This window comes from Convolutriloba macropyga, chromosome 12 (assembly GCF_964194025.1).
Source record: "Convolutriloba macropyga chromosome 12, txConMacr16.3, whole genome shotgun sequence".
Lineage (NCBI taxonomy): Eukaryota > Metazoa > Xenacoelomorpha > Acoela > Convolutidae > Convolutriloba > Convolutriloba macropyga.
The window spans coordinates 31,235,980-31,252,545 of record NC_134479.1 but is presented as its reverse complement, the minus strand read 5'-3'; the positions used below and the strand labels follow the sequence as shown (position 1 = coordinate 31,252,545).

Below are 16,566 nucleotides of genomic sequence, written 5' to 3'. Positions count from 1 at the left end.
TTCTTTGTCAGAAAAACAGATTCAAGGGGGCTTATAATTAGCGATGGAGCACAAACTCAAAAAGTACCAAGCAAATGAGTCTCGTTGCTTACGATATCAAAAGAATCTCAATTTGTTCGAAAAAAATAAATAATGGCCTTAAAATCCGATCTGAGGACTCTCAACAGTTTTTATATTCTTAAGTCCTTATGGTCAGGGTCGAATGTCTGTACGGTTTTGATTGAGCAAAGTTGGCATGAAGGGGTTGGGACCGTAGAAAGCACAAAAATCTTTTCGAATTACAAAAAACGAAGAACACACTTTCATGCTTTTTAAGTAGAACACATCAACTCATGTGACCACAGAAATGAGTAAATCTCAGCCGCATAACGAGTTCTATTCAGTCCTCGATTTTTGAATGCCTATGTACAACTTTAAAGGCGCAAAATTCAGAGCAGCTGAGCATACAAATTTTTTTCCAATTGCAGAAAACGCGTACAATTTTAACTGCGCTTTATATTGCTCATTCAATTAAAAGATCTCAAAATATAAAATATCAGCAAATTTGAATCAAAAATTGCAAAAGGCAAGGTGCAATCCGTATCCCAATTTTTAACTGACATAGGACAATCATTCGTCTAGAGTCATAGAAAATCTCTATCTGGGAAAACTAGTAAAATTTTGCGCAACTTGGGCAGATTTCAATACCTCAATTTAATATTTTTTTGTTGATTATTCTGCTTAATTAATGTATATGTATAAGACAGGCCATTTAAATCTATGGTAAGGTTTCTCTTATACAAATGAAAACCAGAAGCCTGAACACAAAATAGACAAATGTCAGGCAATGTGCCTTTTTGAACGCACGATGAATACATGAAAATTCTAGAACGCACAAAAGCGTGGACATAGCTAATTTAGTCAGAGGTGACTGGTCTTCAGATAAGTCTGAAAATGACAAATTGTTGTCTAATAATCCAACAAATTTTATCGAGGAGAGATGTACTACCGGAAAAAGTGTACATTCTTTATGATATGACTGTCCGGCAAAAACTCTAAATTTATGTAAGATTTGAAATTTTCATTTATTTTTATTTGAAGTGCAACTACTCAACCTCTGGATCGAAATTGGAGAAACCCACTCCAACAAGTTTTAGTTCAAAGGTGTTGCAAGCCGTCTTTCGACTATCATGGTAGTGCGATTACACTATGTAAAACAGTATGAGTTGTGGCAAGATAACGTTACTCTGTGTGGGGACCAAGTTTATAGAAGTTAATTGTCAACAGGTATTTAACTCAGCGTTGTCATACTTGGTAGGGAGTATATACCACGGGGCAAGTTTCTTCGTTGTCACATTCGGGAGTCTGTTTTATAGATACCATGGTGGGGACATTAAGATTCCAAAAAAGGCTGATTTCTTGAGTTGAGTTGTTGACCGATTGCTTAATTGGCAGAGTCATTTGTCTGATACTGCTTATAGCAATCCTCAGTTAGAGTTCTGGGCTCTAGTGAAAACCCACGTTTTCAACCTAAGCAAAAAACAAAATTCTACAATTTCAAGTCACGATAAGTGAATTCGACGTCATACATTTTTCCATCTTCTGAAACAATCTGATTTAACAAAACTTATAACCTCATCAATGTATGTGCTTTTCCTTCTTCGTAAAAGAAACTGCATTTTCAGTTGTTCTTATTAGTGACGCCTTAAATTGAGGAGGACCACAGGGATTTTGTACCCCTTTAAGATTGCCTGAGATAAATTTTTGTTTGTGCAATTGCTGACATAATTGTTGCTTTTCAAGTATCACCAGCAGAACTGACTTATAGTATTGATTATGGGCTACTGCTACAGCAACAGCATCCGAAGCAAGTTCTCTCACTTTCTAATTGAATGTTGTAATATGATTGTTTCATGCATAATTACGTTTCCACGCATAGCGTTGATGTCCGGCAAACATAAATGCGTCGTTCTTAACCTTCTTTTTGATCAAAATTTACTTCCTCTAATTACTCTTTTTCAAATTTTTGTGTCAATATCTTGTTGTTTTCCTAATTATTTCTCAGAAAGGATTCTTTTTTAAATATTTCTAATTGCGGATATCATTAAAGTGTCTATGTTAACTCTTTAAACTTGTTCCCCGTTAATTGGCCAGAATTCTTTTGGAAATGATTTTCATTATTTCTCTTATAAACTGAATTTAATATACTTGTTAAGTTTTTCTAGTACAATAAATAAATTTGGTGTAAACGGTGTTAGTTACTTTTTCTAAAAACTTTGATTAATTGGACTTCTTTTCTTGTGTACTTTGTGATTTAAAAAGTTTGTTTGTGTCTTCAATGTTCATTTTAATTGAAGTTGCTTTACCAATTTTGTGCCGTAAATAGTTCCATGTTAATCAAACTCCTAACTTTCATAGCCTAAATGCTAGTCTCAAAGTTTCAGTTGACTGCGTAAATCTCTATATTTTCACTAAAACAATTTTATTTTTTTTTTGCCAATTTATCACGCAAGTAGGAGACGTAATATTCCGAGCCTTTTCAATAATTATTCCTCACTTTAATTGTGAGTTAATTTTCAAGCAGCATCTGTTTTTTAGAACTCGGTGGGCTCTACAAATCTTGATATCGCAATTGCCAGTGAATTGATAAAAAAAATTTATTTAGGAAATAAGCTATTCGATTACTCCGTTTACACTATAGTGGTGAAACATTGATGGTCAATGAAATAAAGTTGTTGCAAAAACTGAAACAACTACAGAAATTATATCAGTGATTGCATAAACTATAACAGAAAGTGATAACTTTTATTTTGACTTTCGGTTTTGCTTCATAATCAAATGTTTAAAACTGCCGGAAGGATACGTTAGAAGTAACACTAAGTTTCGGTTTTAAATATTGTGTTTATGATTTGAACTAGTTCTGATGTTGATAAACGCTTTCTTCTACATCTTTGACCAATTTTCTCGACAGCAAAAGAGAGGGTGATTTGGAGTATCAAAAAGAGTCATTGTCAGATTTTTTTTCACAACCTGAATGTCCTGTAAAAATTGAACTGCTTTCAAAGTGGGTTTTATGAAACAAATACTGTATGACGTGACATTTCACAGCAGAAAAGTATCAATGGTTTATTTGAGGTAGCACAAACAAGATGCTTGACGTTTCGAGAAAGATGTTTTGATCAAGATCAAAAGTTACATTAAATAGTCAAACAACTTCTATACTCTTTTCAAATGGTAATTACATTATTCAAGTGGCATGGTGGCAAGCGATCTAAAATTCTGTCGTGTGCAGAAATAAAAATTAATACAAGAAAACAGAGAATTAATTAGTCCCAAATATCCATTATAGCCATAGAGTCTAACATTTTGTTGATTTCTTCACGCTCGCTACGACAAAAATCACGTCTCAGAGTTAGCCATTGTGATGAGTTTCGAAACCTGTTTAGTTCAATTTTTGAACTGTGAAAGCTCCGAAGAAAAAACTTACTCTACAGAAAATTTCTTTAGAATTTTTATGTCTTGTGGTCCATAGGCCGACTTCGTTTGGAAAACTGGTTTTCAAGAGTTAACTATTTTGTATTCTGTATAAATTGGAACTACTTCTGTTGAAAAATTGCAAAATTGTAGCTTAAACCTATGATAATGAGCACAATTAAGAATTGCTTTCTGAGATATTTGTAAATAGTGTTTGGCATTGACAGTCAACGGAAATCGAACCGACAATTATGGCTTCTATATCGAACGCAATTTTAAACTATGTAACTTTCAAGGAAATTGGTGGGAAATTTGTGGGTTGATAAACGGTAACGTAACTCTCTGATATAAGAAAATAATCAATGGCTAATACAAATTCAACAGAAGCAAGAAATTCTTCGTGGTTATCAATTGTTATCAATCACTTTTGCAGCAGAATATCATATTTACAATTTGGTTGCCTAAGCCAATGACCGTCTGTCCATATCTAGTAGTAAGTCCAGTGGGGCAGTTTCTGGGTTCATCTTTTGTTATGCAATATTCACCATCAGGCCATTTATTTCGCTCATTTGTGATGACACGCCTCAAGTCTGAGTTCGACTGGGATACTCTGCGATCAACGGAATAAACTCTGTTCATTAGTTTATCCTCAATTTCTTTCGTTTTCGTTTCAAGGGTTTCATTGATCTTGCCACCAAAAGAACCAGCTACCTTTCTAAATTTCTCATCTATTTGCTTTGATTTTGCTTCGAGGGTTTGACTGATTTGGCCATCATAAGAAGCGGCTATCTTTCTGAATTCATCCTCTATTTGTTTTGTTTTGTTTTCTAAGGAGACAGTCATCTCAAATTGTGGATTGAGTTTGTCAAATTGACTAAATTTGTCATTTAAGTCGTTAATTTTGACAGTGATTGTAGCTGAACATAGGAAGACGGTGATCACAGACATCGACATTCCCACAAGACAACTGGCAATTATGTTCTTCATTTTCCCATCAATTTGAAGAATTTTTTTCAACTTTGTTTTCTTAACTGCATTTGGGTAGACTTTAGTCACTGTTTGATCAGCCGCAGAGAACTCGAAGGCCTCGTAGTCGTCAGGAGGAACTTCCATTCTTTCAGGACTGACTATTGACTCCTGAATTCGCACGATTAACTTGCCTAAAATCAGAACAAATTGATGCAAATTTGAATCCGGTTTAGGGATCCCCCCAGTATGTTATGCACCTGCCAGTTACAGAGCACGGGCAATTACATAGTAATTTTTTATGCGAAAATATGGCACGTGCGTCGGAGGGTGGGTGCAAACAATATGCACCCACTAAGCTGGGGGGGGGGGCACAAACGGAAAAGATTCCGATCTAGTTATTGGTATATTAGCAAACTTCGTGCGATAATTCTGATTTAAACGCACATGTGCAACGTTCAAAAAATACTAAAAATCATCAAAATTTTTTAAAAAATTACAACAAATCCGTATTTATTCGTAGACCAAAACTAATCAACTGAAAATTGTAATAGCCGATTTATTTAAACGGGATACACGGTGTTGAACAAGTTCAAACCAATTTTTGTATGTGTCTTGCATGGCCTCTAAGGGCTATACACATGGCTCGACTGCTTATCACGAAGACACAATTAGTAGAAAAATCCATATAAATCTTTCAACCGTACAGGAAGTTTTTTTGCCCGTTCTTCTTTAGCTGCAGATCATATTGAAAACGAAATAAAAACTGAAAATGAAATGATGATTTGACCTAAGAGAAGACTATCTTTAAAGAAGGTGTTCTTTTATTGTATGACTGATTATCTTTAGTGTAAGGTTTTCTTTTGATAAGTTTAAGAATATGCATTTTTCCTTACAAAAAAAATCAAAACAAGCAAATTTTGCGTCATCCCTGAAATGGAACCATCTCACAGGAAGGAAACACTTCACAGACCTGGTCATATGTTTTTCAGAAAATTTATCGTGGTATTATCACTTAAGTATTGCTCTACAAAAGATGAAAAGATGTTCCATTAAGCTTGAGTATCTAAAGAGATCAATTTCATGTGAAACAAAAGTTACATAATATCGGTCTTGTTTTATGAATCAATTATTAGGCATGCCAGTAAAACTATCGTCAGGAAAATGGAAAGTCTTCTGAGAAAAAATTTAAAATGGATACTATCAAGGAGTCATTTTACTGATTGAGCAAGCAATGATTGTCTTTAATCAGTAAATTTACTTCCAATCACATATCAACTTTTCTTCATAGATCTCGTTGTTTTAAACAACAGTTTGACAACTAAATTTTCACTTCAGGCAAACCAATTTTGGCTACTGAGAAATGGGCGTCCCAAAACACATTCTAACGAGAAATTTTTTTATATTCAAACGAATGTAATCGCCAGCGTTGCCCATGTAATTTTTTCAAACGAGTCACAAACTACAACAATTTGATGTCACTGGCGCGTGATTTTCCCCATTATAATCCCATATTCAAGTCCTCTCAAATTCAAAAGAGAAGTCAAAGAATATCTATTGGATTTAGTTAAGAAGAATTTTAAGTACAAATCAAACCCATATGGTTAGACAGTGTTTAAAGGAAATGCAATTTAAATCCTGTTAGGGACTTACTAAGCTTGGTGAAACCATGTTTGGTTACATTAATCATTATTAATCGTTACAATAATCATTATTACTATTATTAGTAGTATTATTATAGGGGGAACAAAATCTAAAAAAATGAAATGATTTTTACAATTCGTCTATTCTAAGCTTGTAATGCCGTGGAAACTAACTATGAAGTTCCCTTCTTAATATCAAAAATTGCTCACTAAGTGAGGTTTGTATTCATTTTTCCGAGCTCTAATTGTGGAAAAAATAATTTTTCTAGAGAACGAAAACTGAAATTGTACGTCTATAGAATCAAACCTATCCCCAAATTTCAAAAAACACAGATAAAAATTTTTGAATCAAAACAGTAAATAATTCCGTGTTTGCACTGAATTGCACCGAAATATTAATAGGTAGAAGCAATTACGATGAAATTTACGCATTTACGCACAACTTGTGGAAAACGAACGGAAATAACATTATCACAGCTGTGATTGTTGTCATAACAACCATGTTTGCTCACTTTCTCCTTGTAAATTTTGATAAGTGAAAAAAGTTTGTCCTGAAAAATCTTTCAATAGAGAATATAAAGGAATGAAAACATAAATATTGCAAAATAAACTGTACTATTTTACTTTTTGACGCTTTTTGACTTTAAATCAAACGATAGCCAGCACATTTTCATAGAATTTTTTGTTATTTAACTTAGCTATTTTTTAGTTTTCTTATTTTGCTAGTTTTCCTTAGCTCCCTGTGAAATAAGAGCAAAATTAGTTTTGATTGCAAGTAAAACACTGTGCCGCTAAGTTGCTCGATTTAAATTAACGTTGTTAACTAACAGCCTTATTTCATCAACGGGAACAAACTTTTCACCAGAAATAAAACGTCGATGTTCTGTTGTAGTTTTTGAAGTTTTAATAGTCTATAAAACGATCATAGAAACAAAAGAAAGCATGAAAGCATTTAAATTGCAAGGTATTCAAAATAAAGGCAAATTTTTGTCTTATTTTCTTTAAAATTGGTCAATAACTAGACAATTTCTTTGAGCAAGCGTTTAAAAGTTCAAATGCAATCCCTACCAAAGCATTTGTTTAAAAACTCGATTTTTAAAGACCTATTTTCCGGATTTATTCTATTATACTTAACTTTTATTTCAAGCCACTTTTTGCACCTTGTGTGATAAACAACAACAAAAGGGACAGTCGAAAAAGAAAAGCGACGGATTTTGTTCAATTTTTTGTGTACACAGTTATGGATTACCGTTCTCTGTTTAAAAAACGTTTGAAAATAACCAGTATACTTTAACTAGTTCTTAGTAACTGATATTTCTCTTGTAATTCTGATGAAAGCAAGAACAGCTGATCACAGTGTGATGAGAGTTACAGCGAGAGAAAAATTCGAGGAAATTTTATGTTTCCATTCTGACAAAAGAATTCCTCTTAAAAAAATGACATGTAACAACGTATGTTGATCTAAGTTTTAGAAATGTGTAAAACTTCTTTAAATATGGAAAAGAATGAAAGAACTATTGAGTAAGTCCATTTTTTTGCAGTGAATGTCGCATTTTCTCCTTTTTCCAAAAAAATTTAAAAATTGAAAAAAAAGTTGTGGGAAGATATTAGAACATTTTAAAAGTTTTTTTTTAAAAATGGGACAAAAAACATTGAGAAAAAAAACAAAAAAAAACAAAAAAAAAACAAAAAAAAACAAAAAAAGATGAAAACTAATTAATTGTATCATGAGAGCAACCTATGGATTTTAAAGGCAATTTAGCTCAGTCTTATGCTAAATAGACAAACTTCTTGACTTTAATCTCCCTCAAAGATTTATCACATGCCAATTCCTTCTAGAAGACTTAAAGGAATTGAACAAAATTAAAAATGGTTTAAAAAGTTTAAAAAACAATCATTTTACGTATTTTGACTTCGTGATAACCTTTCTAACTGAACCTAGATGTATTAGAATAAGCTATCGTTTTCTACTACTTTCAGGGTTCAGCTTTGCAAACCTAGCTCTATTTGGCTATTTAAGTCAACTTAAGTGATTTGATTGAATGTTTTACTATCAAACGATCCTAAATGTAACCAGAAATATTTGACGGAAACTCTAAAGTTGTAGCTCAGTGTTTAACCTTGGAGTTAATTGCAAAATCTTAAGGCTTCGTTGTAATTTGCTATAAAATTTGGTCGAATGTTGTTTTTTAGTTCAAATCATTTTGGTTTGTTATAGCTGATAATAAATGAAGAAGAGTAAAATTTAAACTTCTCACATTATCAGGTGCATTTACACAACATGGTATAATTCATTTAGAAAAAAAGTGTTTGGAAAAGTGACAGCAAAAACGGAAGGCGAAGGATAAAACTTTTCAGCACAAGAAAAGGTTTATTGAGATTCAGAATAAGTTAGATCGATACTGATTGCGAAAGAAGGAAACAAATGAAAAAAAATTTCTTAAGCAGATAATTCCATTTCAGTACTTTTTGTTCATTTCTTTCTGTTCAGTACCTCTGAATGTTTTTTGTGCGTCTAAAAATTCTTCGTTTGGTAATTAAACACAACTTATAGTACAAGCGAATTAATAATAATAAAAAACTTGATTGATCTTTTTCTTGTATCTATCTGGTAAAATGGATAACTAATGATCTGAAATGAAAAATTCTCTTATTTGAAAACTGATCCTCACATTTATGCAATTAGGAGTATATCATTTATCATGAAATTAACGTTGTACACAAAGGAAAACAAAAACTTGTAGAAAAAATATGGGCCTTTTTAACAAATGATATACATAATACGTACATCAAAAGACATGCTGCTCAATACTTGATGACCACATTTTTTAACATTAATTATTTTTTATCAAAGTTTTGCAGCTTGAAACCATGAGAAAAGATTTTCTGGACACAAAAACTGAACTGGTTCTTTTAGTTGTGTTGGGTTATGGACTTTCGCAAGCGGACTAAAAAGCGTTTTTAACTAAGTAAAAGAATTAATTTCTCAAAAAAATGAGATAATAACAAAAAGATATTTTACAGAAGAATTTAGAGATTTACAGGAGAGATCTGATTATTAGATCAAGATGGTGATTTGAAATTGGGGATGAAAAAGGACTCAAAAATCAGCTGTATATATATCCATTATCAGTGTGAAAAAGTCAAGATACAAAACTAATCTTAGCACCGTGATTTATAGTGGGGATCGCAAAGGTTACCCAATAGGGTTTGCTTCTGCAAATCAGTCGCAAAGGGAACCAAAAAATGAATGCATTTGCACTTTTCTAAGAATTCATTCACACTTCCGGAGATATCATCATCATCATTTAATACATGCTGGGAAGTTTTTACATCACCTAATCTAACTCTAATAATAGTTATCTAGATTCACCAATTTGAACCGAATATTGATTCTCAGCACCATTTCTTGACGACTCATTTATATAATTTCTTTGATCGAAGTCATATTGCTTGTCTTTCTAATCTGGTAAGTCAAACTTTCCTTCTAATTCTCACTAAGTTTAAGACTATAGTTTGATCGATATTCTTACACCCCCACTCAGACTTGAGCTGATTGCGTAGAGTCTGCTCCCATCAAAACTGCTCTGAATGTTTCCACTTTCGAAACGGGTAAGGACTTTGTGAAGACGTCCGCTTCCATTTTGTCTGTGGGGACGTAATGAATTGAAATAGTCCCATCCTCAGTCTTGTCACGAATGAAGTGGAACTTTGTCTCGATATGCTTGCACCTCTTGTGCATGACTGGGTTTTGGCAAAGTCTGATACAACTTTGGTTGTCCTCTCCAATTGCTATTGGACCTTCCTGTTGGATGCCAATATCCTCTAGAAGTTGTTTCAGGTAGAGTGCTTCCTGAACTGCTGCTGCCATGCCCTGATATTCTGCTTCTGATGAAGAAAGAGCAACTGTGGCCTGCTTCTTGACACCCCAGCTGAGTGCTGCGCCACGTCCGTTGAGCTTGAAGTAATAGCCCGTTGTTGATTTTCTGTCGTTCACGTCTCCAGACCAGTCTGCATCACTTTCCCCCACTAAATCATAACTAGCCTCTTTTGTGTAAGTAAGTTTTAAACGTTTGAACCTTGAAGATATCGCAGAAGTCGTTTTCCGCACATCCAGTGTTGATTGGTAGGTGCATTCATGTGTCTGGACAGAACGTTGACTGTGAACATGATGTCTGGCCTCGTCTGTTTGGCCAGATAGAGAAGTGATCCAACCAAGCTTCTGTAGATCCTCTGGTCCACTTCTTCGTCTCCGTTCTGTGCTGTCTGAAGTTTCAAATTCAAATCAGCTGGAGTTCTTGAGGGTTTGCATTGATCCATTTGAAACCGCTCAAGCATTGTTTCTATGTAGCGTTCTTGGTCGACTGTGACTTTATCCTCTTCTCGTCTGATTCTTAGACCCAGAAACCAGTGTAGTCTCCCTCTGTCTTCCATGTGAAAGGTTGCTTCTAGTGCCTTCTTGACATCAGAGACCACTGTCATACTTCCTGATGCTACTATGATGTCGTCAACCCAGACCAAGATGAAGGTGTGATCCTCTGTCTCTGATCTTGCGAACAAGCAGTGATCGTTCCTGCTTATGGTGAACCCCTGTCTCAGTAGGAAGTTTGCCAGCTCTTTCTACCAGTTGTTAGCAGCCTGTTTCAAACCATAAATTGATTTATTTAATCGACATACTAACTTCTCCCCATCTGATCCGCGTTTTACAAACTCCTGTGGCTGTTCCAGATACACTTCTTCCTCGATTGGTGAGTACAGGAAAGCAGTCTTGACATCAAATTGGTGCATCACATGGCCCTGCTTCGCTGATAGCTGAAGTAGAATCCTGAATGTCTCTGGCTTACAGGTAGGCGCAAAAGTCTCAAAGTAGTCCAGTCCTTCCACTTGTTTGAAGCCTTTCGCCACATAGCTTGCTTTGTTTTTGTCCACTTGACCACTGGGTCCCAACTTCACTTTGTCGACCCATTTGCCCGGTATGACGTCCCTGTCTGTGGGTGGTCTCACTAGGTTCCAAGTCTCGTTGTCTTGGAGTGCCTTGACCTCGTCCATCATTGCCCGGTGCCACTGGTCCCAATCGTCACCTTGCTTGGCTTCGTAGACCGTTTTGGGTTCCACATAGTCGCCCTCAGTCACAACAAGATGGGTCCTGACTTCTCCAAAAAATTGCGGAACATTCCTTGCTCGTGTCCCTCGTCTGGGCTCTGCTCTGTCCGCGTGTTCCAGTGCATCTTCATTGAAGCCAACTGTCTCTAATTGTGAGAAGTCTTCTGTGTCACTGTCTTCCAGTGACTCTTAGTCTCTGTGACTCCCTCTTGTTGCAGTAGATCCTTCATCTAGTGCTGTTTCTCCAACATCCGAGGCCTCTTGTCTCAGTGTTGTTTCTTGAGTATTCACGCTCCCTGCGTCATGCCACTCCTCCTTTATTGCAGTAGATGTGTCCTGTCGTTCTCTGTTGTCATCATCTTGATGACCATCATCTGGGTGCCAGATTCCCAGTTCCGACCCATCATCTAGTAGGTCAGCCGTTTCTTTGTTGTCAGGGATTGAGCCCACTTCAGACTCCTTGATGATCACATCTCGAACTGCCATCACCTTGCGTGTGTTGGGTATGTACACCAGGTATCCGTTTTCTCCTTCAGTGTAACCCACAAACTTTCCTTCCAGTGCCTTGGGTTCAAGTTTGCTGACTTCTCTGTCCCTCTTCCTCATGAAGACTGTGCAACCAAAAATAGATAATTTACTAATTGGAAGCTTAGGTGTTATACCTCTCATCAGCTCTGCTGGGCATTTTTCTTCTCCTCGTCTCACAACCAAGTTTCTGATCCTTGCTGCGTGAAGAATTGCTGCTCCCCACATCATCTTGGGAAGTCCTGTGTCAATGAGCAAGCATCTTGCCATCTCCAGCAGTGTCCTGTTGCACCTCTCAGCTAACCCATTCTGTTGTGGCGTCTCTGGTATGGTCTTCTCCTGTAGAATGCCTGCATTTAAACAGTACATCTTGAAGTGCTCTGAGAGAAACTCCTTCGCATTGTCTTGCCTCAGCTTCTTGGGCGTCCCCACACTGAGAACAAACTTCTTCAGGCTGGCCAATGCTTCACTCTTTGCCTTAAGCAATTCAACAAACACAAACTTCGTGTACTGGTCTGCAAACACTATGCAGAACCGGAAACCTGACAGTGACTCTACTCTGAAAGGTCCCATCACGTCTGTGAACACCCTCTCCAGCTTTTCTTCTGCTTGGGTCTCTGCCACTCTTGGTACTGGAGTCTTTGTGATCTTGACCAATGCACACACATTGCATACATCATCAAGTTCCCCCACTGTCTCTGGTGCATTCCTGACCACATCCGCTTGATTCAAATGACCCAATCGTCTGTGCCACTTCCTTGCACTGTCAAGTTTCACGCTGTTGGAACTCATCTCGAATTCTAGAACGCTGCAGGGTAGGTAAAGCAAATTATTTTCTTGTGTTAGTTTTACCCGAGTTCCCTTCTGGAGTTTCATGTAGCTGTAGCTGTTTCCTCTCTCGAAAGTGAAGCTATGTCCCCACTCCGTGCATCTTGAGACTGATAGGAGGTTTGGAGAATAGTCCGGCACACACAGAACATTTTTGACTTCGCATTGGAATTCCCCTTTGTTTGCGGGTATGCTGATCCTCACACAGCCTCTGCCCACCACTCTGGAAGCCTCTCCGTTGGGATTTCTGACCACTGATTGAACGGGCACAAAGTCCAGGAACGCATCGATGTTCGTCACTATGTGATCTGTACAACCACTGTCCACTAGCATGCCTGCTGTCTTCCACTGGGTAAGAGCTGCCCAGCATTCCTCGTCTGGTGTAGCCAATGTTGGACCCATTGCCACTGACTCATGTTTGCCTCCATCTCTTTGTCTCTTGCATGCCCTGTCTATGTGAACCTTCTCACCACACTTGCTGCATTGTGCTGTCTCCTTCTTCCTGCAGTCCTTGGCAAAGTGTCCAGGGATCCCACACACAAAGCAGTTTCCTTTCTTGGGTCCCTTCTTGAAGTCACGCTTCACTGCCAGTGCCACTGAACCACTTTGTCCCTTGTGTCTCTGCACCGTGCTCTCATGAAAGTTCTGCAGCCTTTTCCTCAACTCTGTGAAGTTCGTTGCCGGGTTGAAGATTTCCTGTATAACAAAACTTTCATACCTCATTGGCAGACCATTGAGGACCAAGGCGTTGAAGAGGGTTTCTGAGACTGCTTCCCCTGCTTCTTGTGGCCTTGTGAGCAACTCCTGTCCTCTGATGAAGAAGCTGTCCAAATACTCAGCATCCTCGAGCTGCAGTAGAGCAAGCTGTGCCACTAAAGTCACCACTGTCGGTGTCTCCACACTCTGAAATCTCTCTTGCAAAAGCTTCCAAGCCTTTGCTCCATCTCCAATGCCATCATCTCCCACACAGTCATGTCTCATCAGCATGAGGGTTGTTGGATCTAGAGTCAGTGACAGATGGCACCACACATTGTTCCGTTTCTCCTTGATGTCCGCAACTTCCTTCTCATATGCATCCTTCAGCACCTTGTGGTTCTTCTTCTCATCATTGGTTGCCCCATTGGCCAGTGGCGCAGGCTCATTGGGTTGCTCTTCTGTCCCCAGTAGTGATTTGTAGAGTCCCTTCGTCTGCATCATCACCACAAATCTTGTGCTCCCGATTGGAAAGTCCTGTGCCTTTCCTGTGTAGGTCAGCAGCTTCACTGTCTGTTGATCCATTGAAGTTTGAGCAGGCAAAACAGTTGTGAAAAGAAAAGGTACTAAGCAGAAAAGGATTATGACTGTCAACAACAAATTAGTTTTGTTTTGGAAATTAATTTTATGACTTAGAAAATTGCTGGGCCATTAACCTGTTGGGTTATGGACCTTCGCAAGCGGAATAAAAAGCGTTTTTAACTAAGTCAAAGAATTAATTTCTCAGAAAAATGAGAGAATAACAAAATGATATTTTACAGAAGAGTTTAGAGAGTTACAGGAGAGATCTGATTATTAGATCAAGATGGTGATTTGAATTTGGGGATAAAAAAGGACTCAAAAATCAGCTGTATATATACCCATTATCAGTGTGAAAAAGTCAAGATACAAAACTAATCTTAGCACCGTGATTTATAGTGGGTGTCGCAAAGGTTACCCAATATGGTTTGCTTCTGCAAATCAGTCGCAAAGGGAACCATAAATGGAATGGATTTGCACTTTTCTAAGAATTCATTCACACTTCCGGAGATATCATCATCATCATCATTTAATACATGCTGGGAAGATTTTACATCACTTAATCTAACACTAATAATAGTTATCTAGATTCACCAATTTGAACCGAATATTGATTCTCAGCACCATTTCTTGACGATTCATTTATATAATTTCTTTGATCGAAGTCATATTGCTTGTCTTTCTAATCTGGTAAGTCAAACTTTCTTTCTAATTCTCACTAAGTTTAAGACTATAGTTTGATCGATATTCTAACAAGTTGAATATTTTTTATAGTTTTTTAGTTGAATATTTTTAGTTGAATAGACGGTCTTCATTTTCTGTCGATTTGTATGTTGATTACCTTTGCAAAAATATGTACAAAAACAATGGAACTGTTTTTGGCCAAGAGAAAAACTGTTATTTTTTTTTTAAAAAAATAAAACACACGAGCAAGTATTGCTAAATCTTTTATTCTCTGAGAGTTTGTATAGCTTCCCGGAGATGAGTCTCAGAGCGTTTCATCGCTGAACCAGCACATATCAATTGTAAAAACTTAATTCAATTCTTATACCTTGCATCTCCAGAAACTTTTAAGTTTCTTTATGCGCAGTTCTTCTTCATTATAATTATTTTGAGGTCATGAAGATAGCACAGGCCAAACTTATCCTGTACGTTCTGAAAATTACTCATACACCAAAATTAAATCTGAGCAGAGTAATATCATACTTTTGTAGCTTGTAACTGGTAATTACAATAGTAGTATTAACACTATTTATATATAAGCTAGTTTGTAGGCAATTACTACAGATCCCATTTAGGTTAGCGGTTACAACCTGCTACGCAAACTAAATATTACAAGTACAAACGCGGAAGTTCGATTCGCATTTAAATCAAACTTATGGCGGGAGTTATGCTGAGCATATTATTTTTCATGCGGTAAATTTTACTCAAAAATCAAGACTGGCCCGTGCAAATTCGGAGATGAACAGAGTACTGGCCATCCAAAAAACAAAATGCATCTAAACTGATTCAGCGCTGATTTACTCTGCCATCAACCTCCGAGTTATAGTTTGACTAATATCTGTTCAAAAATTTCCAGGCGAAGGGTATTCCATATACAATTTTGCTCGAACTTTCAAGCAAGTTTGTAAGTTCTCATCTTTGCTGTAATCACAATTTTATCTTTCTATCCGCTTAAAATATTACACTGCCTCCAAAAATTTATTAAAAAATTAAAATACAAGAAATTACACAAAAAATCATAGGCTGAAATAGCTTTTAGTCGAACATTAGGTTACAATATTAGGTTTTATTTTTTCTACTAACCTTTTCGGTCGAGTATCAAAGTATCCTACTTTCGTCAGTGGCAGGTTATTCTACAATGATTGTAAGATACAACATCAGTAGTTTAAAGAGAAGTAGTTGATTTTGGTACTGGTTTGTCGTTTTAAAATATCTGCTGAGAGGCATAATCCGTTCAACAAATATTTTAATAACTCCTTGAAATGATATTTATCGTCTCTAACTACCTATTATTGCCACAAGGCGTCTACCCTTTCTCACCGCTACCCATTTTTGCCTTTTAAGCTGCCAATTTTTGTTAAACAAGAGAGAAAATGCATGAAAACTGTCCATATTTTCAAAATTTCAGAGGCGTCGCCACCGTTTTTCAGTAATACGATAATTGAAAACAATTAATGCTATTTCATTTTATATAATTTCGGGCACCACCTGAACTTTTACCTGAACATACCTTAACTTACCTTAAAAACACCTTAATTTTTTACCTTAATTTTTAAGGTAAATTTACCTTACCTAATATAATTTACCTTAAAAGTTCAGGTTAAATTTAAGGTATTTTTACGGTAAATTTCAGGTATTTATTCAGGTATTTTTACCTTAAATTTTAATGTAATTTTTGCGCGTTTTTCAGGTAAGTTTAGGTAATGTTACCTTAACTGTTCAGGTGTGTTTTTCAGGTGAATTCAAGGTATGTTCAGGTAAAAGTTCAGGTGGTGCCCCCTTAATTTTTCAGGTATTTTTCAGGTAAAGTTGAGGTAAGTTAAGGTAAGTTAAGGTAAGGCAAAACTACCTGAACGTTTCAGGTAAGTTAAGGTATTTTTTTCAGGTAAATTTACCTGAACTTTATTTAGTGTGTATTTTGTCCATTACGCATTTTCAAATATAATGACATTCATCGCGCCATTGGGCAAAAACGATTGCCCCTTACTTTTGTATAAGAGGTTATGCATAAGGTTGCGACCAAGGTCGAATTCATGTTAAAAATTGTTTATGT

At 36.4% G+C, this 16,566-nt stretch overlaps 1 protein-coding gene across 1 annotated transcript; it reads right to left on the bottom strand.

The window, feature by feature from the left end:
* Positions 1–3,796: 3,796 nt before the first annotated feature.
* On the bottom strand, positions 3,797–15,710 carry LOC142351227 (uncharacterized). The gene is made up of 2 exons (XM_075403362.1): positions 15,597–15,710; positions 3,797–4,613 (listed from the first exon to the last, which is right to left on the bottom strand). The coding sequence occupies exon 2, from the start codon at positions 4,564–4,566 to the stop codon at positions 3,871–3,873; it is 696 nt and encodes a 231-aa protein (XP_075259477.1). The 5' UTR covers positions 4,567–4,613; positions 15,597–15,710; the 3' UTR covers positions 3,797–3,870.
* Positions 15,711–16,566: the final 856 nt, after the last annotated feature.